At 40.2% G+C, this 27341-nt stretch overlaps 1 protein-coding gene across 2 annotated transcripts in view; it reads left to right on the top strand.

Moving 5' to 3' along the window:
* The window catches only part of adcy5 (adenylate cyclase 5), a 102357-nt gene that overhangs the window by 66681 nt on the left and 8335 nt on the right, over positions 1-27341 (top strand). The window contains exons 4-14 of one of the 2 annotated variants that reach the window (XM_012868519.3): positions 4279-4390; positions 8670-8797; positions 9215-9373; positions 9524-9665; positions 13113-13235; positions 16153-16175; positions 20888-21047; positions 21456-21553; positions 23959-24046; positions 26368-26484; positions 26574-26732. In XM_012868519.3, the coding sequence (XP_012723973.2) occupies positions 4279-4390; positions 8670-8797; positions 9215-9373; positions 9524-9665; positions 13113-13235; positions 16153-16175; positions 20888-21047; positions 21456-21553; positions 23959-24046; positions 26368-26484; positions 26574-26732 (1309 nt within the window). The remainder of the gene's footprint in view (positions 1-4278; positions 4391-8669; positions 8798-9214; positions 9374-9523; positions 9666-13112; positions 13236-16152; positions 16176-20887; positions 21048-21455; positions 21554-23958; positions 24047-26367; positions 26485-26573; positions 26733-27341) is intronic. The other variant, XM_012868520.3, reaches the window with a different exon arrangement.

Raw genomic sequence — 27341 nt, 5'->3', positions numbered from 1 at the left:
CAATGCAGCCCCTCCCCCACCTATTACTGTGTGCCTCTGGTAAACTGGCTTGCTTACAAGGAAGAAATCTTTTAAGTGCTGGACGGGGTCATGCAATCAAATCGTTTATTAATGTGTTTTAAAAAATGTCTCCACTCTGGGACAATAAAGGATTTTTTTATTCCTTTGAAAGGCTTCAGATTGCATTTTATACAATTTTAGGCTCAATTATAATGTTAAAAACAAGATGCTAACCTAAAACCAAATCCTTTCTAATTTTGTATCAATCAAATAAATTATTTGTGTATTCAGTTTCAGAAAAAGGAATTGAAATTGTTTTTTTGTTACTTAAATTAGCCAATTTGTTCCATTATCTAGATTCTAGACAATGGAAATTGTACATCAGGCTTATATTTGGGCTACTTTAGGTTATTTAACTTTTTCTCAGTAGCGATTTTTTGAGATTAGCTAATTATATTAAATCTAAATTATAAAATTATAAAATCCAAGATTAGTTATAAGTAATTTTTATAACATTAGGATAGCCACGAAGGAGTTATATATATATAAAAAAAAAAAAAACAAAAAAAGCACAATATATGGTCATGCCTCCTGACTTTGACTCCAGTGCATCACATGATTCTCCCAGGGTCAAAACAGAGAATAAAAATGCTCATTGAGACTAGAGAGGCTGAGCGCAGGATGTGACGTTTTTGTGGTGCAGGGCTCCAACGTAGCACAGAACAACCTGAGCTTTTGAGGACAGGCTTTTCTTGTGAGTGTACACGAGGCCAATCTGCCAGTCTTTCCCCCGCCTGTTACAGCCTCTACCTGTCAGCGGGGGCCTTAATGCTGAGAGAAATGATTCAGCCTGCTGAGATGCTCAGCCCTGCTGCTGAACCAGCGTCCAATGCAAGGGGAGGGGGGGATGTCTCAATCAGTGAAAACCGTTTGCTGTTTTATTTCAGCAGGGGTCCAGTGGTCAGCCCATTGGACGCTGGACCAGAGCCAGGTTACACTCTGTACCGGCCAGTCCCTCACAGCCCTTAGCGGAAAAAAAAGAAAAAAAAAGAATCATTATTAATTTAATGACACTGGAGATAGAAGTAGTTGTAATGTATGATTCTCTTTTATTCCTTTGTATTTTTGTTTTTACTTAGTTGTATTCATTAAAGCATGTGATTCACCACAAAAGATAATTAAACCTTTAATACTAATATTTTCACAAAAGGCTTCACAAAATTTGCTATTTCTTTATTAAAGGTTTGCATTCAATCCATATATTTTTTTGTCTTTCAGTTCAACTCCTTGTTGTAATTACTTATCAGCTGCTTTAAAAATGGCGTGATTTGTGTAGGACTCTTGGCTTTTTATTTCTTAAGCTTGTGCTTCATCACAAAACTAAGCATTGCCTATCAGACTTTAGGTTGTTGAGGATCGGCTTATCCACCGTTTGGATTTCACATTGAAAACAGCGTCAAACAACATTTGATGTTTTTACAACAAGGTTTCATCCTTTGACTTTCATCGTTGTTGTGAAGGATTTTTTTTAATTATTAGAATAAAAATGCAGTTTGCTCAATCCTAAAACATATAACATACTTTGACTTTTTTTTTTCTGTGTGATCATTTTTAATCACATATGTATAAATATTTATATTTCAATCAACTTTAAGAATTTACAGTGCCTTGAAAAAAGTGTTCGTACCTCTTAAACCTTTACACATTTTGTCACATTACAGCCACAAACCTCAAGCTTTTTTGTGTGTGGATTTTATAACATAGACCAGAAGTTAGTAGTTCATAATTGTTAAATGGAAGGAAGTGAATGAAGTGTGAAAAGCAGTGCTATGAAGTTCCCTCCTGACTAAATACTTTGTAGAATCCACATTTACTGCAGTTAAATGTTTTCCAGAAATGCCTCTTTTGAGGAATCTCTCTCTCTCTCTACCACATCTGCACATCTAGAAACAAATATTTTCAGCCAGTATTTTTCACTCGGCCAGGTTAGATGAAGACAGTGTGTGAACATCATGCCGCAGATTGTGAACTGGATTTAGATCTGGAGTTTGACTGGCTCATTCTGACACATGAACATGTGTTGATCCAACCCACTACGTTGTAACTGTGTGTAGCTTGCTTACGTTCGTTGTCCTGCTGGAAGATGAACCCTCTCGCGGTCTCCATGATTCCTTCCAAGATCATTCTGCCGTATTTACAGTAGCTCCATGATCTATCTTTCAATCAGACCAGCTTACCAATGTGTGCTGAGGAGCAAGTATGGCTACAGTGTGATGTTGTATCCTATCCCCACCATGTTTGGTGATGGGATAGCATGTTTTGGGCGATGTACAGTGTTAACCTAACCCTGTTTGAAATGTTTCACAATTGTATCCCAAACCTGTCTGGTGCATTCGTCTGATTTCATGCTGTTTGGCTATTAATTGACCTAAAAACAACAACTTCTGAGGCCTTCACATCCATCCATCCATTTTCTAACCCATCTATCCCTTGTGGGGTCGCAAGGGGTGCTGGTGCCTATCTCCAGCTGTCAATGGGCGAGAGGCGGGGTACAACCTGGACAGGTCCCCAGTCTATCGCAGGGCAACAAAGAGGACAAACAACCATTCCTGCACACAATCACACCTAAGGAGAATTTAGAGAGGCCAATTAACCTAACAGTCATGTTTTTGGACTGTGGGAGGAAGCTGGAGTACCCAGGGAGAGCCCACACATGCACAGGGAGAACATGCAAACTCCATGCGGAAAGACTTGATTTCAGGACCTTCTTGCTGCAAGGCAGCAGTTCTACCCACTGCGCCACTGTGCAGCCCGAGGCCTTCATACAACAGCCGTATTTATACTGGCATTACATTACACTAAGGGCTCAACTGAAAAAATTGTTGGATCATTGTATTTTAATTAGTGGTATCAGGGAAAAGGGTCTAAATACATATGCGTCTTGCATTTTATACTTTAAATTTGTTTAAAAAAAAAAATAAGAAAAATAATCATGCATCATTTTCCTTCTAATTCACAACTATGCTCGACCTTGTGTTGATCTATATCGCATAAAAACCATTGAGGTTTTTATGTTTTTATACTCTCTTGGAGTATAAAAACATAAAAACCATTGAGGTTTTTATGTTTTTATACTCTCTTGGAGTATACCTCAGCGCGGTATACTCCAAGAGACCCGCGGCACATGGACAGCTCTTCGGTGAAGGCAGAACGACGATAGGAATTCATGTCGGGCTTGCTCTGTAACATCTGTGTGATGTGAAACCGCTCTTCGTCCGTCATTAACACTTGCTTATCTGCATCAGAGTCGCAGCTTGTCATGCCGCCCGAGGCGCGGTTCACAATGAGCAGCTTGCCAGCCGCGACACGTGAAGGCAGACAACTGTTCACACTCGCCTTTCGCCCCTTTGGGCAACGAGTCGCAGAGTTCTCAATGTGGTCCCAAATCTGTAGTTGGTTAGACATGGAGACTCAGCAGAGTTATACCATTTTCCTCAGAAAGATTTGACATGAACAGAGTTCTCAGGTCACATCATAGCACTCTAAATAATGTTGTACTGCACAAAAAGGAACTAAAAGTTTCTTTAATGAGTGTATTTGTCCCTGATTTGAGCAGCAAGTTTAAATGATCTGCCAGTGGAATAAAACTGTTGCACTTAACATAGGAACAGCTCATCTCCATCGTTTATTTCAAGTGCAGTATATCTTATCATCTTATTTGAGGGGTCAAAATACTCCTTCCATGGGCAGATAATCTTGTTTGCCTCCTCAAATTAAGGGCAAATACACTCATTTCAGGAACATGTTACTTACTCTTGGTTCTCTTTCTGCAGTGTGATCTTGCTTCTTTCAGGCAGACTGACTGATTTCCTCATACTGACTATTTGCTCTCACTAAGATTGACTTAATTTCCACATTCATCTTGTTTTTGGAGCTCTGACCAGTGATTTTATACCTTTGATGCTTGACTTGTCTTTTGACCATAATCTGAAATATACTTTAATAAACAAACTAGTTAGAGCCTTTAGTTAAGATTTGCTGTCCCAGTATGCCTTTTGTTGAATCTGTGTAGAACAATTTTCAGAAAATAGCGCTTCCAGTTTATTAAGTTAGCTTTTGGCTTATGAGGACGGACCGGCTGATGATGCCAGGTCCCACCTTTCCAAGTGTGCATCAAATTTAAGTGAGAAGAGGAAAAAAAAACATACAGTGCTCCCTACTATTGGATGGGACTAGAGAAAGTTGGGTTCGATCTCTCTTGTCTTTGTGTTTCTGCAGCATCCTGTTTGCTGACATTGAGGGCTTCACCAGTCTGGCGTCACAGTGCACTGCGCAGGAGTTAGTGATGACTCTCAATGAACTTTTCGCCCGCTTTGACAAGTTGGCAGCGGTAAGGATGTAACCACATGCATGCACCTGTCATCTTCAAAGACTGCATTGATGCTTGAGATTGCATGCTTCTGTGTAAATATGTCATTCTATTTGAATTTCTCCCAGTTAAACCTGTAAAAGGCCACGTATCTCCATTAAAACGAGGCACAAAGTAGCCCAGTTCAGTTGAATCAACACATCTCCAACCAAAGAAATCTCAGCTTTAGCTCTCAGAAAGCAAAATTGCCAACATACTAGTAATGTTCTGAAGAAAAAGGCCTTCTTGGGTGCTGGGCTTTTTGATGATGATCTTGGCCCTCGACCTGCAACCTTCTGTACAAATGTCCTGCAGGTTAGGGAGGATGGTTATGTTCCCATCTAGATTTGCTCTGAGAGGCACATGTAAAAATCTGTTCGCACCTTGGGGTGAAGCTTGAAGTCTCTGTCGTCTGAGAAGATGCAGGTGCTGACCTTTTCACTATTGTGCTGATCAAAACTAGCCCTGAAGCTGTTGCAGAGCTCCACAGCAGAGACTGGAGGATCTATCCATATGACCCCAATAATCCCTACTCTCCGTAGAGCTGGGCTTAAAAGAGGAGTGGCTCGGAAAAAAGGCATTACTTAGTGTTAAAATAAGAAAAAAAATTTTTTTAAGTTTGCCTAAAGGCACGTGGGCAATTCCCTTAATGAATGGAGAAATGTATGTTATCATCAGATGAAACTAAAATTGAACTTTTCGGCCACCAAGGAAAACACTTGTCTGGCACAAAGCATTTTGATTCCAATTGGCCCAATAACACCGTCCCCACAGTGACACATGGTGGTGGCTGCGTCATGCTGTGGGGATGTTTTTCCACAGCAGGAGGTGGGAAACTGGACGGAGTCTAGTGAAAGATGGATGGTGCTGAATACAGGGATATTCTTGAGCCGTGATTTGAGACTGGGATGGTGGTTCACCTTCCAGCAGGGCGATGACCCGAGGCATGATGCTGAAGCAACACTCGAGCTTTATGTCAATGTCCAAACTTTTGCCACAAGAATTTTATTCTAAATTGTACATTTTCAGAAATAGACTAGACATGCAATAGTTTAATGAAAGAAAAAAAGTTTTTGTGATTTTTGAAGAAAAGGGGTCTGTAAATCACAGTAGATCCAAAAACCGTTTTTGCCATAGTCATGGTGGGAGTGGTTGCCTGGTCATTAGACAGTTTTGGAGAGTCAGCAAGGTTCCTGGTTTGACTCCCATAGCCACTCTGGGTCCTTGAGCAAGACCCTTAGCCCCAGAATGCTCCCCGGGCGCAGCACAATGGCAGCCCCCTGCTCCATTAGGGATGGGTCAAATGTGGTGGACCAATTTTATTGGAAAGTATGTTGCTATGCCAATAAAGATTGAAAAAACTTAAAGGGATACAGTTTCTTGGTTTTGGCGGGTTGAATGACTTCTATTTTTTGGTATGTAAGTTTTTTTCCACAGCAAAAAGTAAAGAAAATGGATCACACTTCCAAAACTGCCTCTTTTTTTTTTTTTTTTTACAATTATCATTGAAAATCTGATCCAAACGAGACTTCCCAAGAAGCTAAAAGTGTGCTAACAGACATTAGTAGGTGAGAGACAGTGAAACGATTCTTTATTGGATCAAGAACCTGTAGAATCAGTAGCATGTTTGTAAACATGTAAACAGACTATGAACTGGGCTGGTGGTTCATTTGATTCCACGCAGGGAACGATTGCCTTCACAACTTTGGGAAATAAGCTGTTTTATTTTAAGTTACGAGCCATATTATATGATGTAAACAGATTCTTAAACCTGCTTTTACAAGATTTTTTTTTGTTATTTGTGTCTCTACAAAACAGATGTTTCTTTTTTCAGTTTGAATACTCGATACAATATATATTTTGTCACCGTTTATAAAACCGGTTTACCGCCTTCTTGAACTTAGTTATGCGCATAAACAGCAGATCTGAACTGTTATCTTTACCGTCATAGCTGGAGCTGCACGGCTAGTGATGTTTGCACCGCAACCTTTTAAAACAGCCCCCCTCATGAATATTGATGCATTTCCCTTATCCAGCATCGTCATTGTTTGTTGATCCGATCCTCGGTTTGTGCCATTTGTTTATGAAAGGTGAAATGATCGGCTGCTAATCAATATTTATGAACCAAAACAGGCAGAATGGTGTCGTAAAGCAGAAATGTTGCATCTAATACTTTTATCTCCATGCCAGATGCACCTTCTGTCTCTGTACACACACACACACACACACACACACACACACACACACACACACACACACACACACACTTGTTAACTGTGCTCCCTGCACAGTGGCTCCTTTTGTGTTTAGGTCCATGTGCTGCAGAGCTACTCAGGTGGCTGTCATGAGACATTGTAGTCTCCTGAGCCCTAAGGATGCGCACTCACACATACGGAAACCGACTAATTTAATGTTGACCCACACGTTGTTGAGTCTCCGCAACAAATCTATGCTTAGACTCCTGCTTCTGTGTTTCTGTGGGTTTTTGTTCTAATGGAGTGCATTCTTCCTTTAGGTCCTACTTTTGTCACTGGACCATCTGTTTGCTTAAACCCGTGCGCTCTAGTCGCTGGTATGATGTTCCAAGAATTCAGCTAATTAGGCTTAGGTACACTCTCTGTGTTTGAGCTTTCAAAATGAGCGAGCGAGGCAGAGGACAGCAGGTCGGTCGTTTTTCTGACTTTGCTGTTTCTTTCAGAGGAGAGGTGGCCACCTTTTCTACCGAGTACTGTTGATGAAAAGACTAATAATCCAAAGTAAAACACAGACTACTGCAGCTTGGTATTAGAAAATCTTATGATGGGGCTATGAAGTTGATTACTGCCATGGGCAGCTCAAGACAGTGGGCCAGATGGGGCCAGTTCCCCTGTGTAACTAAGCCTGGCCCCTGTACTGAAGACATAATACTAAATTAAATCCTTATGGCACAGAAACTGTAACTGATTGGTACCTTAGACTAATTAAATCTTTGATGTTTACATTTTTACATTAACGACAATTTAAAAAATTATAGCTTCAGACGTATTTAGATGGAATCAGTTTTCATCTGCTAGATCAGGGGTCTGCACCCTGCAGTTCCAGAGCGGCTCTGTGGCTCACTTAATGCATGAAATAATCAAATATTCCCCTTTTTATGTTTTCTTCTTTTGCACTATGCGTCCATGATGAAAACACTGGCCCCACCCTGGTAAATTTGGTCTAGAACCGCCACTGAGTGATTACTGCTGTATATTTCTTTTCCTCCTCTCTCACACATCTGTAATTGCGATGCTTCCAACGCTCTCTGCAACCTTTGGCATCTTTGGGATCTGTGTCAGGTGTGGCCATCTAAGGCATCAAATCGGTCCAATGTAACACTGACGTGCAAAGCAAAACTCCTTGAGTTGGAATGCAGCAAGCATCAAATATTGCGTTTGATTAAGTCCTTTGCCATGTTGATATTGCACGCACTGGCACTGTGATGACAATTTTTGCACGATACTGTGCAGCTCTAATACTTGAAGTCTGAGAAGGTTAGCTGGAATGACTGCGAAGGCGTGATTGGGCTCAACAGCAGGTGCTGTAATTTCAGAAGCGCGTTCGGCCATCATTATTAACAATGTTGCCTTTCTAGTTCTCCTTAGGTTTTGTAGATTTTGATAAAACACGCTGAAAGACTCGGGCTCTTTTTAATAAGCATTAGCATTAACTTCCGCTCTAACGTCCTCATCTGACCTTAGAAGCATTGGTTTTAGGCTGTTGAAGCCAAAAGCAAGATAATGAACCTAAATCTTTTCTCGAATTACTGTATTATGTGAGTGAATTTAAAATGGGGCTCAAAATTGTTGCCCTGGGGAACCCCAAGTTTAATTGGTAGTTCAGTTAAAGACTATAATCCAATGTAAACTAAGAAATAAACCTCCTTCAGATTTGATCAAAGGCTGATGCCTAAGATGTGTAAGAGCTCATAACATTAAAATGTGCTCATATTCCGTGTTTGTATTTTTTTCCTGTTTCTTTTACATGATATCATGATATGGTTGCTAGGCTTTTATTTTCTGCCGGCATGTTGAGGAAGGTTCCAAGTCTTGATTTGCACATTACATCACGCCGGGTTTTGTGGCAATCTTTGACTGATCTGGCAGCTCAACGGATTCCAAACTAACATTTAAAGTAATAAGGTTCTAAATAGCCATTATTTTATCCACTTTTAGCTAAAGTTGGCTTCTCAGTGAATATCTTCAATGAACATTTGCCTTTTTGTTCCTGTTTTTTGCGACAGGAGAACCACTGTCTGCGGATCAAGATCCTGGGAGACTGCTACTACTGTGTGTCTGGGCTGCCAGAGGCCAGAGCGGATCATGCCCACTGCTGCGTGGAGATGGGTCTGGACATGATCGAAGCCATCTCGTAAGTCTGAGAATGGCTATATATAGATATAGATAGATAGATAGATAGATAGATAGATGGATAGATACATAGATACATAGATACATAGATTGATATAGATAGATAGCACATTTACAACAACCTCAGCTGACCAAAGTGCTTCACAACAATCACATCACAGGTAGATAAAGGATAAAACAGTAAATGAAACTAAGTTTGATTATATATCAAATATACATATAATTAAAACAATAATAAATTTGGCAAAAAAATACCAAACATAATTTAATTATTTTTTTTTTTTATGATTTTGATAAGTTTAGTCAGAGAATCTGAGGGAAGCGTGGCTCCAGCATTTATGGCGAGTAATGCTGGTGAATTTAGTCACAATCATTGTGCAGATTGTCATCCTGAAACCGTTTCTTCCGTTTCCTGCAGGCTGGTGCGGGAGGTGACCGGGGTGAACGTGAACATGCGAGTTGGCATCCACAGCGGCAGAGTTCACTGTGGGGTGCTGGGACTCAGGAAGTGGCAGTTTGATGTTTGGTCCAACGATGTCACACTAGCAAATCAGATGGAAGCGGGGGGCTCAGCCGGGTTTGTCCAATAAACTTTGTTCTCCATGTTTTTTTTTGTTTTTTTTTTACTTCCTACAAGTTTATTCTGCTAAGTGTGGACGATGAGCTGTGTAGGTTTATGCAACAGTCTGAGTAAAGAACATATCTGAAAGGGATGCTCTCATTTCAGGCGCATACACATCACCAAGGCCACGCTGAATTATCTGAATGGGGACTATGACGTGGAGCCAGGAGCAGGAGGAGAGAGAAACGCCTACTTGAAGAGGAACAATATAGAAACCTACCTCATTGTGGGCTGCAGTCAGAAAAGGGTACGACTTTCATTACCGAGTCAACGCCAAAGAGGACATTGAAACAGAGCGTAAAACATCACAGTGTTTTCTTTTGAAAGTGTGATGGCAAAAACTAATGTTAGACTCATACGTTTTTGTATTCTAGTAACAGATGCCATTTAGAAAAAAAAAATGAAGCAAATTGTTAGAAACATCCAACCTAAGCTGCCTACCGAAGTCTAATTTATAATCCAGTGGTTACTACAGAAAGTGGATGTCAGCCTGGAATTTGCTATTACGACTCACACATTACGTTCTTTCTTTTTTTGGGGGGGTAAAAAGGATTGAAAAAAAAGTACAATTCTGCATTTTAAATTTTTTATGTTATGAATTTTAAAGTGTAAAATCTTCTTTTGATGGTAGTTACTGCCAACAATGAAGAATGAGCAGCTGTTTTGCAAACTGCAGCTGGTCAGCTTGGTTGTGTTCAGCCTCCGTTCCTCCTGTACCCCTCAAATCAAACCCAGTGCAAAAGCTCCCATTTCTTCTCCAGTCAGCTTACTATTTCGATTTTGAATGTTGGAACCGGTTTGAACTGTCGCAAGCAGTTGCCGGTTTGCATCTAGGTTACGAGGTTCAAGGAGTCTTGATTGTCCCCGTAGGGCAATTTGTTGACCAGCTAGCAGTAACAGGCAAACAATTAACCAGCAATCACTCAGAGACACACACACACACCAACAATTAAAAAAACACAGGAGGTTAATCACTTGTTCAGGAGAGCAGTAGCTGCAGGGACAAAGGAATATTTTAGCTTGTTAGTCCTGCATTTTGACAGGATAGACTTGATCCCTGGAGGAAGAAGCAGGACTTTACCAGCCAAGGTGTGGCTCTGGTCCCCGCGGATGGAGCGGACCTTGCTCACAGTTCTGAGCTGGTAAAGGGCAGTGAGGTCATTTGGGTTAATACCTGCGATTTTGCTGCACACTCTCAAAATACCCTGCAGTCTGTTTTTGTTTCCAGGCTGAGATGGAGCCGAACCAACAAATCCAATGTTTCGAACATTGTATAAAACTATAAGCGTTATAAAGTGTAATTTGAACAGTCGAGCACAGAAATATTATCTAGTAAAACGCTCAGTATAAAAAAATATGACTCCGTAAATGAGAAAAATGCTGTGGCTACGACGCCAAAAGCATTGACACCCCTTGGACATTTCCGGAAACCGTTCACCGGTGTATTTTATTAGCATCGTATGTAGCAGGCCGACACAAAGTATTATAAAATGGAAGGAAAAGGATATATGGCTTTCAACATGCCTTCAGAATCTTATAATGAGCTATTAAAATCTATGCATAGGTACTTTAATTTCAGTAGAAATGCATCTGCTCTCCAAAGGCCTCAGAGGTTTATTAGAGAACATTGGAGAACACGCAGCATCCTGGAGAACACCAGACAGGTCAGGGACAAAGTTCTGAAAAAGTTTAAGGCAGGGTTAGCTTATCAAACAAGAAAGTCAGAAGAAGTCCTGATTGCCTTTCCTCACGAGCCGTTTAGGTAAATAATATCAGGAAAAAAGATGCTCTTTCACACCTAAATTTAAACACTTGTGGTTGATGGGAAAACCGATGCTGCAAAGTACCGGGCTGTGATGGAAGAAAATCTGCGAGAGGCTGCGTTAGACATGAGACAAGCACAGAGCGTCCGTTATGACGACAGCCCTAAACTTACAGCCAGGGTTGGAAAGGAATGGTTTAGATCAAAGGTTTTCTACCACATTTTATCAGATCTATGGCGAGTAGCAGAGATGCTGCAATACAGTGAAAACTCAAAAGCTGATTGAGACTTTATTGTCTTTATTCAGACAAATCCACTTTTATGTAGAGTTTGATCCAACCAACTCAGAGGTGAGGGAAAGTGGGACTAACGTTCAGCAATATTTATCTTATGCTTGCTATCTATGGATCCCAGTATTGATTTATTTTCCTTCCAATTGGCAACTATTCGCTACTTTGTGTACCTCAACAAACGGCATTGAAGTTTTAGGTTGTAACAAAAAGGGAAACGGTCCAGGGAGTATGAATGCCTTAGCAGTACTACGTTAAACTGCGGATTTGATAGACTGGCCTTTGATAGCACGCAGTTGCAGTTCATGCTGATCCTAGCACTGTTTGTAAACTGAAATCGTGCTCCATACCAACTATCTTACCGAGAGGACCGAGTTTATCACCGCCTCCCTGCATGAGCCTCTAGTTTGTTTATGACTTGTTTTTTTTTTTTTTATCAGCCTCCGGCAGGATCACAAGCTGCAACTATAGTTAGCCTGTCATGTGAAGTGATATGTTATTCACAGTCCGCTGCCTGGGGCTGAGGACAGAGCGAACTTTTTTGAAGTTGAATATATTATAATTTTTTTACAATTCCGTTTTGGATTTTTTTTTTTTTTTTTTTTTTTTTTTTTTACAAATACAGCCCGAACATACCGTTCAGTTCTAATATCAGATCAGAAAGACAGATAGGACATCGGTTTAAACACTTTTACAGCGTAATTTTTTTCCCCCCTAATAATAATCGTCAACCACATTCTAGGAAGCTGCGGGGCTTGTCTCCGTCTCACAACGTGCGATGTAAGTAAATGTTCAGCATCGCATCTGCAGTAAAATATTTGATTGTTGAACATTTAACATAATGGCAACTTGAATGGGAAGGACTTTGAGCCACTCGGGGTGTTGAATCGTGGAAATACAATGGAAGTAGGAAAATAATCTTCAATTATAACTTCACCTCTTTTAGAAACAAAAAAAGCAAGACTATTTTAGTCTTTTTTAAATGAAATTTAAGCAGAAGCTTAAGTGGGTAATCATAATTAGGTAAGAACAAATAAATCTTTGTTTTGGCTCATCTTAAAATTGACAGTTTATCTCACACAATGTTTGGGTAGAAATAGGAAATAAGGGGGGCCTAAACTCAGAGGCAAATAAATAATACCTTTAGATCGGTCTTCAGGCTTTTCTAAATTTGAACAATCGCCACCTGACTCCCTGCACAAGCACCATGAAATGGAGCGCTTCAGCTGATTTTAGTTTATAATTGACGCTATAAGATGTAAGCGGAGCTAACAATGCATCAAAGAGATGATGCTGAGTGACAGTTTGCCTATGGAAAAACAACATGTGTAGGAATATGGATGTCTCAAAGTTTTTCCTTCTATACTGAGAAAAAAACTTTTTCTTCTTTGTTTTTATTGCATTTGACTATATGCAATAAAAACAGCAATAAACAAAATCAGCACTTAAAAGATAATAAAATGGAGGGTGGCGGGGAACATTGGAATTAGAACAGATATAGAAGCCCTGGAGCTTACAAAACAAACCACTGAGTTAAATCATCATAATCTGTCGGAGGCAAAGTGTTTGCTTGAAGAGGACGTTGCGTTACGTTTTGTCACGTGTTCCCCGTATCAATTCCTGCGTCCTTTTTGTTTTACAGAAAGAAGAAAAAGCGATGATCGCCAAAATGAGCCGACAGAGGACCAACTCCGTCACGCACAACAGCGGCCACTGGACCGACCGTCCCTTCTACAACCAGATCTCCAAGGAGATGAAGAGGATGGTGAGGCAGCTGGCAACGTTAGACCGGCCCTCTGCTCGCTGCTAATATTATGCTTATCTGGATTATTAGAGAGCCGTGGCCGGCCAGGTGACTCTCCGGCCAACAGCTCATCTCCGGCCTCATTCGGTGGTGAAGCCAACACACCGGCAATGATCATAATCCTTTGATCTGCTTTGCTGAGAAGCAGCAGGGATGGCCCTCCATGGCACACCTAACCCTGGCAGTGAGAGGCTCTCAGTAGCACTCAGGAGGGAAGGGGGGGGGGGGGGGGTAGCAGTGTGTAGGCAGCTGCAATCAAGTGAGAAATGCTGTGGTGGAGTGATGCGAACCCATTGAGATTTGCATTGTATTTCTGTGCTGTAGCTGCAGGGTCTTAGAACAGGAGCGTATCCGGGATGTTCAAGCCTCTCGAGATGACAGGTTCAGAATCTGTTCTGAAGGAAAGACGAGGGACGGCCACAGTTCTCCTTAGGCTGGTCCTCCTCTTATGAAGCTGTTCTGTTAAATCTATTAAATATGTGAAGGTTTAAAAGCAAGGTCCAGCTTCAAGTGCTGTCTGGGGAGTGTTTTTTTTTTTTTAAGACCTCCTCATTAATTACCATTATTGTTATTTTTATTAAACCTGTATGCATGTACTCTCATTCACAAGTTGTCTCAAGTTGCATGCTCTCATTTACAAAAGAGACCTGTTAGCCCATATTTAAAAACTCTTTTAAAAAAAAAATTAACCATACAGGACTAGTGTCTCGATGCCTAGAGCCTCATGTTTTCCTGGTGGCGTTTGTTTTTTTCAGAAACAGACCAGTTTGCAGTTTGTTTAGGAAGATATATAAAGAATTAACATTCTGCCAGCGAGGTATATTTTAAAAGAACAGGAAAGAAAATTAACATAAAGAAAATAGTGTAGCTAAACTAAATTATGATATTGTTTAGTTACTGGGGGAGTGGGGGGTGTCTAACATTATTTTATATTTTAATGTGCGAAGAATTAATTCAGAGGAACTAAATAGGATAGCACGCTTTCAGGCAGGTGTATCATCACCTGTTCAGAGATGTGGAAGGCATTCATAGAATATCATCCGTGAATATTAGTGTGTCATCATCAGGTGATGCATAGGAGGCTGCATAGCAGTCTGTATCCTGAGCTTTGACTGAGCAGAAAAAGGAGGAAAATGGTGCCACCTACTGAATTTCCATCTACCTAAACCAAAGCCCCCCTTATGAATAAATCCCGAGTCAACTCTGGGCATCGCATCCTCTATAGGTTTATTTAGCAACAACTAATGCCTGCCGTTTACATTATTCTCTTGATATTAGATGTTTGAGTCCCCAGTGTGTCGTTTTTACACCCGGACTCAAACAGAGCAGACACATTTTCAACCTGAGCCATGCGTCATCTTCACTGTCTCCCTTCCTGTGTCTCCAGTGTTTATCGTTAACAGCAGGTTCTGAAGCGACAACAGGAACCGAGGCACAAAAAAAAGGGGAGGGGAGGGGGGTTAAAGAAAGGCACACGAAGTACCGCTGAGCAACTAAGTCTAGCATTCACAATGTTTTTATGATGAGGAAACAGAAATGCACGAATGAATGCAAATGAAATTGCTAAAATGTAAAAATGTATGCACGCACAGTGGTACCAGCAGTAGTTTTGTGTTCTTTCAACAAGGACATTTATACACTGAACCTCAAGAGGGGGCTAGAGATGTGCTGGTTTTTCTTGTGACAGTTAAAATAGCTTGGATTAAATGCTGATGACATAAAATAGCATCTGTCCATCTAATAGGGTAATAATTCATCTAGATTTATAAATGAATGTCTTAGTCCGACTGACGCTAAAGCTCACTCTGTTTGACTGTGAGCACATCTTTTAAATGTAGTGTCAGATTTCTCACATTCTTTAATTCTTTGTTGATCCTCAAAAATAGGATGACTGACAAAGTTATGTAACTATCCTAACACCCAACCAAGAGTCTCGAATAGTTTAGTGGACTTTTATATTAAGTAGAAGGTTTATTCTTTGAAAGCTCAGAGCAGGAAGAATGGGCTAAATGCAGATTTTGACTAAAATATCTCTCATCTAGCGTCACCTTCGTTATGCAAACCTTCCTGCTGACTTCTCTCCACCCACAGGAAACATTTCCTTTCATGATTGCTGTTTTTTCTCCCCCCCTCTCTGCTTCAGACTAATTATTATGTCATCAGGTTCCTAAATAACGGTTATTTTTGAAATAATAATACCGGGTTTGCAGCTGATTGTTATCGTTAGGCTAAACAAGCTGCAATCAGGGGCTGTTGGATTTGCGGAAGCCCTTCTTTTTTTACACATAAAAGCCATGTAGTTGTTTTTAGATGTTATAGGTGTGCAAAAACGTCTGACTGCTGTGGAGATCCGTCGCGAAGAATGAGATGGAAAAACATGTAATTCAGGCCATGGAGCGTAAAGCAAATAGGGGTAAATGATTTTTCAAGGCACTGTATACACACTGCTCAAGAAAATATTAAAGGATCAGCTTCTGATCAGAGTGCAATGTCATGTCAATTAAACCTCAGGAATATCGATGTGGTCAGTTCATTATAGCAGAGGGATGCTAATCAGGGTCGGCTGTTCTGCCGTTAATGAAATTAACAACAGGGGCACTAAAAGGGCAAAAATGAGACGACACCAAAAAAATGGTTTTGCAGCTGGAGGTGGCAGACAATCTTTCCCTCCACATTTTCTAAATGCTATTCAAAGGTTTTGCGTTACTATCAATTATACTTTTTAATCTGACAAATGACACACGTCTGAACCCACATTCTGATTTATTGAACATGACTGGATATTCAAAAAGAATGTCTTTTTTTTACCTGATTAATAAGTTGAGTAGAATTTGAATTGATAGTGTGTTTTTTTTTCTTCTTTGTTCCTGTTTTTCAGGGCTTCGAGGACCCCAAAGACAAGTGAGTACCTGTGCTGCAGCGTACAGATTTATTGGTACTCCTGATAAACACGGTGTTAAAATAATACAAATTCGCTACGCAATCCCTGACATTTTCTGAACACGTTCAGTCCTTAATTTAAGCCCATTATTCAGTTTTTTTTTGGGTTTTTTTTACTAAATAGAGGTGCTTCAATTATTGTCAACCCTGCTGTAGACAGAACTCAATTTGCCATCAGGAGAGCACTTTGTCTTCTCTGTCCAGAAATCATAACCCCTTTTGTGTTCCTATGTCCCCGTTATCTCGTTAAAGGATCTTTTTTTCCAGTTTTCAAGCCCAAACTATAAAAAAAAAAATACTCCAGCAAAGAGGAAGAAGCAGAGGAAGATGTCCATCGGCAGAGATAGATCAGGAAAGACGAAAGTCTAGGACTGAGAGTGGTGGCTTTGAATGTTTGGACTATGACAGGAAAGGCTAGAGACATGAAGCAGAGGAGGAAGAGGACACACAGGCAGACTACATCTTGTCTAGACGACGGTACCTGAAGGAACTCGGTAACTACAAGGTAGGGGTTGGTGAGAGTGTTTGCAGACAGCACAGGATGGTGGTGTGCAGAATGACTCTGGTAGTCAGGGGGATGAAGAGGACAAAGGTAAAGCAGCAAATAAAGTGGTGAAAGCTGAGAAAGGAAGAAAGTTGTGTGGCTTTTAGGGAAGAGTTGAGATAGACTGAGAGATGGAGCGTAAAGTGAAGGTAGAGGCAGCCAAGGCCAAACAAAGAACATACAGGGACATGTGACAGGGTGGCGAGACAGAGAGACAGAGATGGGAAGGATGTTCAGTGGGTTAGGGTGGAGATCAAGATGACGATGTACTGACGGGTGCAAGAAGTGTGATAGGAAGAAGGAAGGGGTCCGTTGAAGAGTTGATAAATGAAGAAAAGCAGTGAGAACAATGAGCAGAAGAAGCAACCAATGGTGAAGTAAGGAAGGCATTGAAAAGGTCCTGATACCCGTGGAGGCATGGAAGTGTCCACGAGAGACAGCAGTAGAGTTTTTGACCATGTTGTTCAACGAGATCTTGGAGAGCAAGAAAGAGCCTGAGGGATGGAGGAGAACTGTGTCCTGGCGCCGGTTTTTAAGAACGAGGGAGATGTGCAGAGCTGTGACAGCTACGGAGGAGTAAAATTGACGAGTCATGCTATGAACTTATTGGCTGTAGTTAGGTCAGAAGAGAACATCTGTGAGCAGCAGTAGGGTTTCATGACTAGAAAAATGACTACAGATGCAGTATTTGCTTTGAGGATGATGACGGAGAAGTACAGAGCGGGTCAGAGGAAGCCGCGTTGTTTTTGAAGATCCAGAGAAAGCAGAACAAGGAGCTGTGGTGTTGTATGAGGAAGTCTGCAGTAGCAGGGAAGTATGGCAGAGTGGTGCATGTGTATGAGAGATGTATGAGAGATGTAAGATGGTGGTGAGGTGTGCTGTAGGTGTGACAGAGGAGTTGAAGGTGATGGTGGAACTGCACATAGAATCTTTGAGAGGCTCTGAGCGCCGTCTGGAGTGATGGACAGGCTGACAGATGAGGTTAGACAAGAAGCTCCGTGGACTATGATGTTTGCAGATGATGTGATCTGAGGAGAGAGCAGGGAACAGGTGGAGTAAAATCTAGAGAGATGGAGGTTTGCCCTGGAAAGGGGAGTAATAAAGGTTAGCCGTAGAAATTAAATGCATTCTGCTAAGAAAAACAAGACGTCACAGATGACCAATTATAGATTCCTAGATACTCTACGTTATTCACTCTATATTATCTAACAATAACTTAACATGAACTAACTTCTGAATGTTTTATATTATCTGTTCTAAATGAGATTGTTATTGGATTATGCTACTGCAAAGAAATAACTTCATTTCAAGGCTTTTTACACATTTTTACCACACGTGCCAAGATTAGTCCCATCTGCAGTGTCTCACTGTAGTTGTGAATTTTGTTAAGACATGAACCCATACTCCTACTTTCCCTGCTGAGGTTCAGCTTTCAGTCTGCTTCATTTTTCAGACAAAGGAGCTGGATTGGGGGGTGGTCCAGTTTGTGGCTTGTCTTCTCGGCTTTGAACTTCATGAGAGCAATCATTAAATACAGTTTTGTAGTTTTGGACTGAGAGCACTTTGCTGTTGCTGTTTTTTTTTTCTCCCTTGAGTTTGTGTGTGGTACTAGACTGAGTGACTTCGTCTTTGCTGAAACTATAAAACCCGACTCGGAGTCATTTTGTGTCCTTGGACTGCTGTTAGTCATCCATTGTTCCCATGACAGACAGAAAAGATGCTTCCCTGGAGGGGATGACTCATCTAAATAGCAGCGTTGGCAATTTTCTCAAAGTTTCTTTTTCACAGCTGAATTCGTTTTGTAGCACAAGGTGCTGAAGTCTTATGACAAAACTGATATTATCATTCATGGTATACCTCACGGTAACGTCCTCTGGTGGCGCAGCAGCAACTGCTTCATCCTGAGGAGAATAAAATTAAAAATGTAATTTATACAGAAGCTCTTCTCTCCCTGTCCTTCCAAACTCTTCTTTTTGTCTTCAAATATACTTGGTGATTATCATTTAGTAGCTCGTTTTATAAATCTGCTACAATCATAGCAGGACGAGTATCACATTGATTTCAAAACGGATAAAGCTAGATTTATTATAATTGGTAAATCTGTAATAACAGAGGGTGTAGCGGCCCAATCCCATCATCTTAAGCAACCTGAGCAAGAAGTGGCGTCCAGTCAGCGTCGTCTCCGACTATTTAGAAGGTTTTTATTTCAGTATCAGCCATGACAGAACAGAGATACGCTTTAGAGACTGAACATGGTTTTTGTGGCCATCATTTGTTGCCACTAATATAAGTAAATAAGTTAATAAGTCAGTGCTATGTATAAGTCAAAATGTAGTCATGGCAGGAGTTTTTCTGCAGGACAACCACAATATTCTGCTTCAGCATAGGCTTTAATTATTTATTAAGAAGGCTATTATAAGGTTTTTAAAAGCATATATCTTTGTTTTTTTATTATATAGTATATCTGAGTTGTCACGCTCAGCTATAGTCGTTCATAAGTTTGCGTTCTGCTCCTGCTAATGATGTTTTTGATGCAGTTTGCTCAAAGTGTTAGGCTAATAAAGGCTTGCCTTGAAAATCAGTTGCTGATTACTTGACTAGTTGTAGCCTTCAGTGAGTAAAACGCAGACAACTGTTCTACAGCTTCATAAAACTTTTGCCTGGCTTTGAACAATGGATGATTTAACACTAAGTGTGCTGCGGGTCTTTCCAGAGGCAGTTGGACATATCTGGGTATAACCTGCGGGGCAGATCTGCAGCTGCCAATGCATTCACCCTTTCCTTATCAATACTGTGAAAGAATAAAACTCGCATGTTAAGGAAAACCAAGCTTATTTGATCAACCATTTTGCAATCTGTTCACACTGAAGCCTTGTTTATTTATTTTTTATCCCACCTGGACAACTTGCTGGGGGAGAGGCAAATATATAGACAACAGACCAACAACACGTAGTGGATGTTTAATTTATTCTTAAATGCTGATCTTGAAAGTGCTTTGATCAGGATACAAGTTTTAATACTTGGAATTTAATTGAAACAAGTCCTTAGCGTAAGATACTGACGGTACGTAGCCTCTGAACCGACATAATCAAAACAATCTTAAAAATAATTTAACCTTTCATAAAGGTCCACATTGGGTGTCCTTTAATTTCTCATACGTTATTTTGAAATGTCTTTTTGGTAGAAATGGGTTGGGTGCTAGTGAAGTTACTGTTCTTTTTGACTTAACAAATCACAATTTATTCATTCTAAAAGAAGTTGTTCACATTATGAAACATTTTAAATTAATTATTCAGGTTGTAACTAGTTGTGGGTAGTCATTGGTGACATTTGCTCAGTTGCATATACTGGAGTAACTTTTTAGATTTGTTTTTAGTGTTTGTACACAACCTTTGTCGTTCTAACATTATTTTCTATGTGAAGAGCCTGTTTGGAGGTCAAGTGAATATACAATAATAACAGTAGATATTGTCCTTGGAAGTAGCAGTTCTAACGTACAGATTTCCCACAGTAAGTATTGGTTTTAAATTGTGAGAAACCGAGATTTAGAAATGTGTCTGAATTTGTTATTTTGTAACTATGTGATTTCTATTTTTAGTCATTTTTATTTTCTCATTCTAAGGATCAGAATCTACAAATGATTAGATTGTTTTGTCTCTGTGATTATTATTTTTTTTACAAATTAACTCAGATGAAACTGTACTACTCAAGTACTTCAGTACCCAAGTAGCTTTTACTGAATATATTTTTACTCTGACTTGGGTCATTTTGTTTGGATGACTACTTTTTACTTCAGTCAAGTAAACATATGCTGAAGTGGTGCTACTCTTACTTGGGGACAGGTTTTGGCTGCTCTACCCACCTCCGGTCGCAGCACAATGGCTTCTCATGCAATCCTTCAATCTTTCAGTTCCAATCAACTCTGAAGGTCTTCAAACCGGTTTTTAACATTTTCAACAAGTTAGATGCATTTCTATCAATGGGCATGTTTTATTTGTTCTGCTCTGAATCTAATTAATGCGCTTTAAGTTAATAAAACTATCTGAGAAATTCCTACAAGCCCAAGATCCACATTGGGTGATTAGTTGTTTCAGCACTGTCACTCGGTCTCTCATCTTGTTTTATTCAGGCATTTTATTTTCAGGAACACGCAGGAAAACCTCAACCCGGAGGACGAGGTGGACGAGTTCCTGGGCAGGGCCATCGACGCGCGCAGCATCGACCGCCTACGCTCCGAGCACGTGAAAAAGTTCCTGCTCACCTTCAGAGAACCCGACCTGGAAAAAAAGGTTAGGCCGTACGCCGACACGCTGCCGGTGCATCGGCAGATAAACGGTTGTGACAGGCAATCCAGCGTGCGCAAAAAAAAAAAAGCTTTCTCCTCTCTGTCCCAGAAGGGAGTCAAAGAAAGGGGGAAAAAAAACAAAGGAGAAACCAGAGGCTACATTTGGAAATAGTGTACTGAAAGCCAGATGAAGAAAACTGCTTTAGACAGTGAAGGACAGACTCTTTTTTTTTTTTCCCACACAAAATTTAAGTACAGTTTTCTTCTGTTCAGTGCTGTTGGTAAACCGATTAGAAAGTAAAAACTTCCAGCAGATCAGGGGACGTTTTGAGTCTGCTTCTGTTCCAGAGCCTCGTCGTCTCACTGATCCACAGTGTGAGTTCAGATCTGACCTGTCCTCTCCTTGGTTCAGTACTCCAAACAGGTGGACACCAGGTTCGGCGCGTACGTCGCCTGTGCTACCCTCGTCTTTTTCTTCATCTGCTTCATCCAGATCGTCATTGTGCCAACGTGAGTCGCACCCTCTTACGCTCTGTGATAATGACTTGTACGCTCGGATCCTGGCTGTTTGCAGGGGGGCTGTCTCCAAGAATATTAATGGAAAGGTTTAGCTGAAGGAAAGGTTTGGGTAGCGAAATTTGTAAAATCGCCAGGGATAGTACAATTAATAAACATTATTACTAAAGACCAAGAAAAAAAAGGGATTTGAATTGAAAACTGTGTGTGTGTTCTGTGCAATATCCACTCAGCACTTGATTGGGACTTCTCCTGCGTGAATTACTGCATCAGTGCGGCGTGGCATGGAGGCGACCAGCCTGTGGCGCTGCTGAGGTTTCAAGGTGACCCAGGTTTCTCTGATGATGACCTTTCAGGTCATCTGTATTGTTGGCTCTGGTGTCTCTCGTCTTTCTGTCGAGAACCCGACAGACTCTGTGAGGTTTTAGGTTGGACCAAGTTGCCGGCCAATCCAGCACAGTGATATCATGGACCAGCTTTTTGTACCGATGTGGGTGGGTGCCAAATCTGGCCAGAAAATGAAATCAGCATTCCCATAAAGCTCGTTAGCAGAAGAAAGCATGAAGTGGTTGTTGGCAGCGCTGAGGCAGGACTTGATAAAACACTGTGGACCTACTCCTAGTAGATGACCGGACTCCTTAAGTCATCACTAGCTGTGGAAATGTCTCAATCACCCTTTAGCTACTTTAATCCTGTGCCTCTCCACTCTTCATCCAAGCACTGAGACCTTGTCCTCCTTAGCCTAGGTAAGACGCCGCTGATGTTGTCCGTGGTACAGGAGCAGGATGTAGCCCAAGTCCTGGATATCTTCATGTTCCATGGATCTGGAGGCTCTGACTCCAGCCACAGTACATGCATAGTGAATCGTCCCCAAACTGTTAAATGGGTTTTGCTTCACAACTATTTCAAGGCTGAGATTAGTCTTGTTGCTTCTGCACTTTCTTTCTACCACACGTTTTCCTTCCACTCAACTTTCCATTAGTATTATTGGATAAGCACTCTGTGAATGGCCAGCTTCTTTACTGGAGACCTTTTGTAGCTTACCTCTTTGTGGAAGGTGTCCATGTTAATCTACTGGAAAACTGTCAAGTCAGCAGTCTTCCCCATGATTTGCTAAGCCATAACCCACCATTTGTGCATTAAAAATGTTTTTTATATATTGCCTTTATATCATATTGTACATTTCTGAGAAACTGAATTGCAGGTGGGTTTTTTTAGCTGTAAGTGATTATCATCAACATTATGAGAGATAAACTGTGTGCAATCAATATATGCGATTCATGAGATAAATAAATGAGCTTTTGAATGATTTTCATAGCTGTGGAGATGTATTTATATGTACAGCACAGATATATATATATATATATATATATTACATATCTATAAATTTTTTCTCACAGATGTGTTGAACAGCCATTGTAGTTTAATGCAAATTAAATGAATGGACAGCTCTGGGCATTATTGACAAAAAAAAAAAAAAAACATGTTTAAAAAGTATCTCTTGTTGCCACACATTAGAACCTGTTGGTAGTTTTCTTTTCTAAACCTTTCTGCTCCTGACAGAAAGATTAAAAACCAAAGTTGATAGAAAGCATTTTAATCAGGCCGTGTTTGTCTCTGGCTGCTGATTATAAGCTCAACCTAAACCTTATTCCCGCTGCTGCAGCATCATGGTGATGATGATGTGTGGCCTCGACTCTAAAAATAACCTTGTAGAATTAGGTGAATTTCTCTCCACTAAAGATTTTCTAGCAGGCTGTCCTGACATTGACAAGATCCCCGCCTCACTGTCGGAGCAGAGCTGCTTTGACAGAATCAGGACACTCAATTCCAAAACTGTCGATCGGGGGAGAAAAAAAGTGGTTAGTTGAACTTTGGGCTGTTTAGTTATTTATTTATTTTTTTTGCTTGTGTCGTAGAAAGCAGCCAATTAAAAGCTACATTATGCCATGTGGAGATAACTCCTGGAAGAATTCTCCCTAACCAATCAGAGCCTACAGCGTATTTAAATTACAATAAGCGTCACGGCAGGTGAGGCGAAAAAAACAGTTTCCTGCTGCAGTTTCGATCATAAACCAAATGTCTGGCTATCACAACTTAAATGTTAAACAAATTAGGGTTTATGAACACTTTTACTCTTCGTGCGCCCATCTAGGATGTCATTTCTGACAACTGTCCAAAATCAGTGACATGACACATCGCATAGTTGTGGCCTTTCAACAAACTGCCTGGCGACAAGAACCAGGAGCATTTAGTTTGCTTTTCACAGCTGAAGTTGGATAATCTGTGCAGAACATCAGGCTGAAACCTTCAGAGAGCACCTTGCAGCTTTCATTACATAGGAACAGGCTACAACAGCTAATATATAAAAAATAAATAAAACCGTTTCTTTCCTCCAGCTCCAATCTGATGATCGGCTTCTTCATCACCTGCTTCATCATCCTGACGGGCGTCATGTTCATCTCAGCTGTGTACTGCTGTTTTGGGGTGAGTATAATCTGTTGTCTGCTTAGAGACCTCAGAATGTGGTTTACACTTTAAAGAAAAACTGTGAACTCTTGGCTAGATTTTTAAAGACAGCCTAGGTCTTTAGTTTGATGTGTCGGCCTGTTTTGGTGTCTCTATCTGCTCAATTTAAAATGAACATCTGAGAAGTTGGTATGATGTGTGTTTAGCCCCGAAACGTGAGCTGAGTTAGTTAAAGCGTTCAGATTCTGATGAGATTTAAAGGGAAAGAGCGACGTGTGCTAGTCTTAGTCCGAGGACGAATAGAAAATGATATAAATCACTGTAAAGTTAACAGTTTTGATCTGCCAATGTGGATTTTAACTTAATCCTATTCAAAAAACAACAACCAAAAAACTTTAATTAAAGAAGATCTTGCAGCATTTTAAATATTGCTTCTATCTATCCATAAGTCGTTCTTGATTAATATTATAAGCAAAGCTGATTTATGTGTGAGAGATGCACGGCTGTAAAACAGAGTTTTACTATTACTTCAAAGCAAAAACTAAATAATTACTTAGTTTACATTTAAAACTTCAGCATCTTGCACCAGCAGTTACCCTCATAAGCGTAAATGACGTTAATGCAAACGTTAGTGGTCTCTGTGTGCATGACCGTAACCCTGAGATTCCCAGGAGCAAGCCAGATTCTCCCAGTTCCACATGTTCTGCGAGAGAACGGATCAAAGAGAGGAACTTTGCTGCTCTCCGTTCAGCCTTCCTGTTATCTGCTGAAAGTGCCGCTCTCTCCGGCAGCGTAAATGGACAGCAGATGTGTCTCGCCACGTCATGGAAGAACCGTCCTTTCACATAACTTGTTAGATCTCTTGTGTTAGTCTGAATTCATTTTGAATCACTTCTCTGATCTTGATGAACACCTACAGTTTCTGTTAAAGTGAGACTTCTTGTTGTCTTAATTTAATTTTTCTGATCTGCTGAGATCATTGAGCCATTTGGAGGTCACGTAAACATACAGTAAACAGTATTATTACTTTGCACTGTTCTATCTTACTATATATACATAAAACTGCTGTAATGTGTTGGTTTCACACTGCAAAAAGGGAACTAGATATGAGTAAAATCTTCTTGAAATGACTATATTTTTCCTTGATCTGAGCAGGTAAATATGATTATTTGCCAATGGAGTGAGTACTTTTACCCCCTAAAATAAGGTAATTAGCTAAACTAAGATGGAGATGAATTGTTCCTAATTTAAGTACAAAAGCCTTATTCCAGCGGCAAATAGTCTTATTTACCTGCTCAAATCGAAGGAAATACACAAATTTCAAGAAAATTGTACTTTTAGTTCCCTGTTTGCAGTGTTTATTAGTGTTATGATGAAAAAATTTTAAGGGGGTTTCTCCTGCCAGAATTTATTTTTTAATTATTTTTCAGATTTTCTTTTTATTTAAGTCTTTAAAATACCATAATATGTATTTTATATTTTTGTCTGTCCTATTAAATCACCTATAAATATGAAATCAGATGGTATGATTAGTTAATCAGTACTTGAATATTCTTTCTGCCAATTGTTTTTTTCTACTCTTAGTTAAGTAATTTCTTGATTGGCAACTTTTATATATTTTTTTAAAGAATATGTTGAAGTAGTGCTACTCTTACTGGCGTATGATTTTTGTCTACTCTACCCACCTCTATTTACTGATATGAATGCTCTATTTTCTTCCCTGCATTATACAAACTGCAAAGTAAGAAAACTGTAGAATGTCAGCAGTGGGCTTTTTAAAATTAAATTAGATCATACTCACACTGGACCTCAAGCAGCATATTTTAGGGTTTCTGCAAGCATTGTTTATAATGTAATTCAGATATCTCTGAAAGGTATTTGTATGCTCCCACACACACGTTCCCTTGGGTTCCTCTTTTTCTTTTCTCCCTCTTTGTCCTCCTCTGCTTGTTTTGTTTTGGCCACAGTGGAGGCAGATCCGTCAGCAGGCTGTCTTTAGGAGATTAAAAATCAATCACTGCAGGAACGTGTTTATGAATAAATATCTTTGGCGCCGTCTCCAAAATCACAAGCGTCAGTACCTAAGAATTTATCCCCTTAAATTAGTTACACTGGACGTCTTCCTGAGTTGTGGAGATACATAAAAATAGGGAATAAATCCTTTGCCCAGTCCACTGCAGCTGATGACTCAGAGAGAGCTAGAAGAGGTGCCTTAAATAGAAACATTTTGTGTAGTGAGATATATGCTCTAGCTTTAGGCTTTCTGTTATTAGGAACTAAAGAGAAGATCAAGAAACCGAGAGGTGAAACATTTAATAAGGTGTATTTTTTTTGTCCAGATCTTCCCAGTTCCTCTGCAGACTCTTTCCAAAAGTATCGTCCAGTCCAGACTCAACAGCACCTTGGTTGGTGTCTTCACCATCATCGTCGTCTTCCTATCTGCTTTCATTAATATTGTAAGTTGCCCTTCCTATCAAAACTGTTCTCTTTGCCGTGTTTACTGTGAGTGACCTGAGTCCGCTGTCTGACTGTCGCCTCGGTTCAGTTCACCTGCAGCAGCCACGACCTGCGGAGCTGCATCAGGTCAGAGCTCAACATCAGCCTGGACCTGGTGAACGCCTGCCATGCGGTCCTGCTCAACTACAACCTGGACACGCAACTCGGCTCCTGTGCAGACGACGCCCTCATCTGTAGCTTTCCCGAGGTGCGCGTGTACCCGAGACTGTGGGCAACGTGGGCATTTAGCCGTGGGCAGCGTCAGGGAGGGGGAGCGTACAAGAACCGGTTAAAGGAGAAAAAAAAGCCTTTTTTCCCCTCATTTTGCCCTGGATGAATTATTTCTTAGTTTCTTTCCACAAAACACTGAAGAACAGGGAACCTCTAGTGGGGGTGTGAATCACCAGCTTTGTCACAGTATGAGGTTATATCGCTTTGTTAGATGAATATATATTTGCTGATATAATAAAGTCTGTTACAATTTCTGATTTATCCGATATGATATTATAACACTATTATTTACATTGATATCAACTCTAAATATATATATATATATATATATATATATATATATATATATATATATATATATATATATATATATATTTGACCATTATATTTCTAAGCTCTTACAGGTAGTATCAGTGATTCAAATCGTAAACAGAAATTCAAGAACAAAATTCTCCCAATTTTATATAATAATAATAATCATAATAATAGATCACCTGTTCACTATAGTCTCATGCCTGAATTTAAAATAAAGACGTATCTTAAAATTTCAATATATCGATATTTTTATTTTGCATGGATGTAATTG

This window comes from Fundulus heteroclitus, chromosome 7 (genome assembly GCF_011125445.2).
Source record: "Fundulus heteroclitus isolate FHET01 chromosome 7, MU-UCD_Fhet_4.1, whole genome shotgun sequence".
NCBI lineage: Eukaryota > Metazoa > Chordata > Actinopteri > Cyprinodontiformes > Fundulidae > Fundulus > Fundulus heteroclitus.
This window is presented reverse-complemented; position numbering and strand designations above follow the sequence as displayed.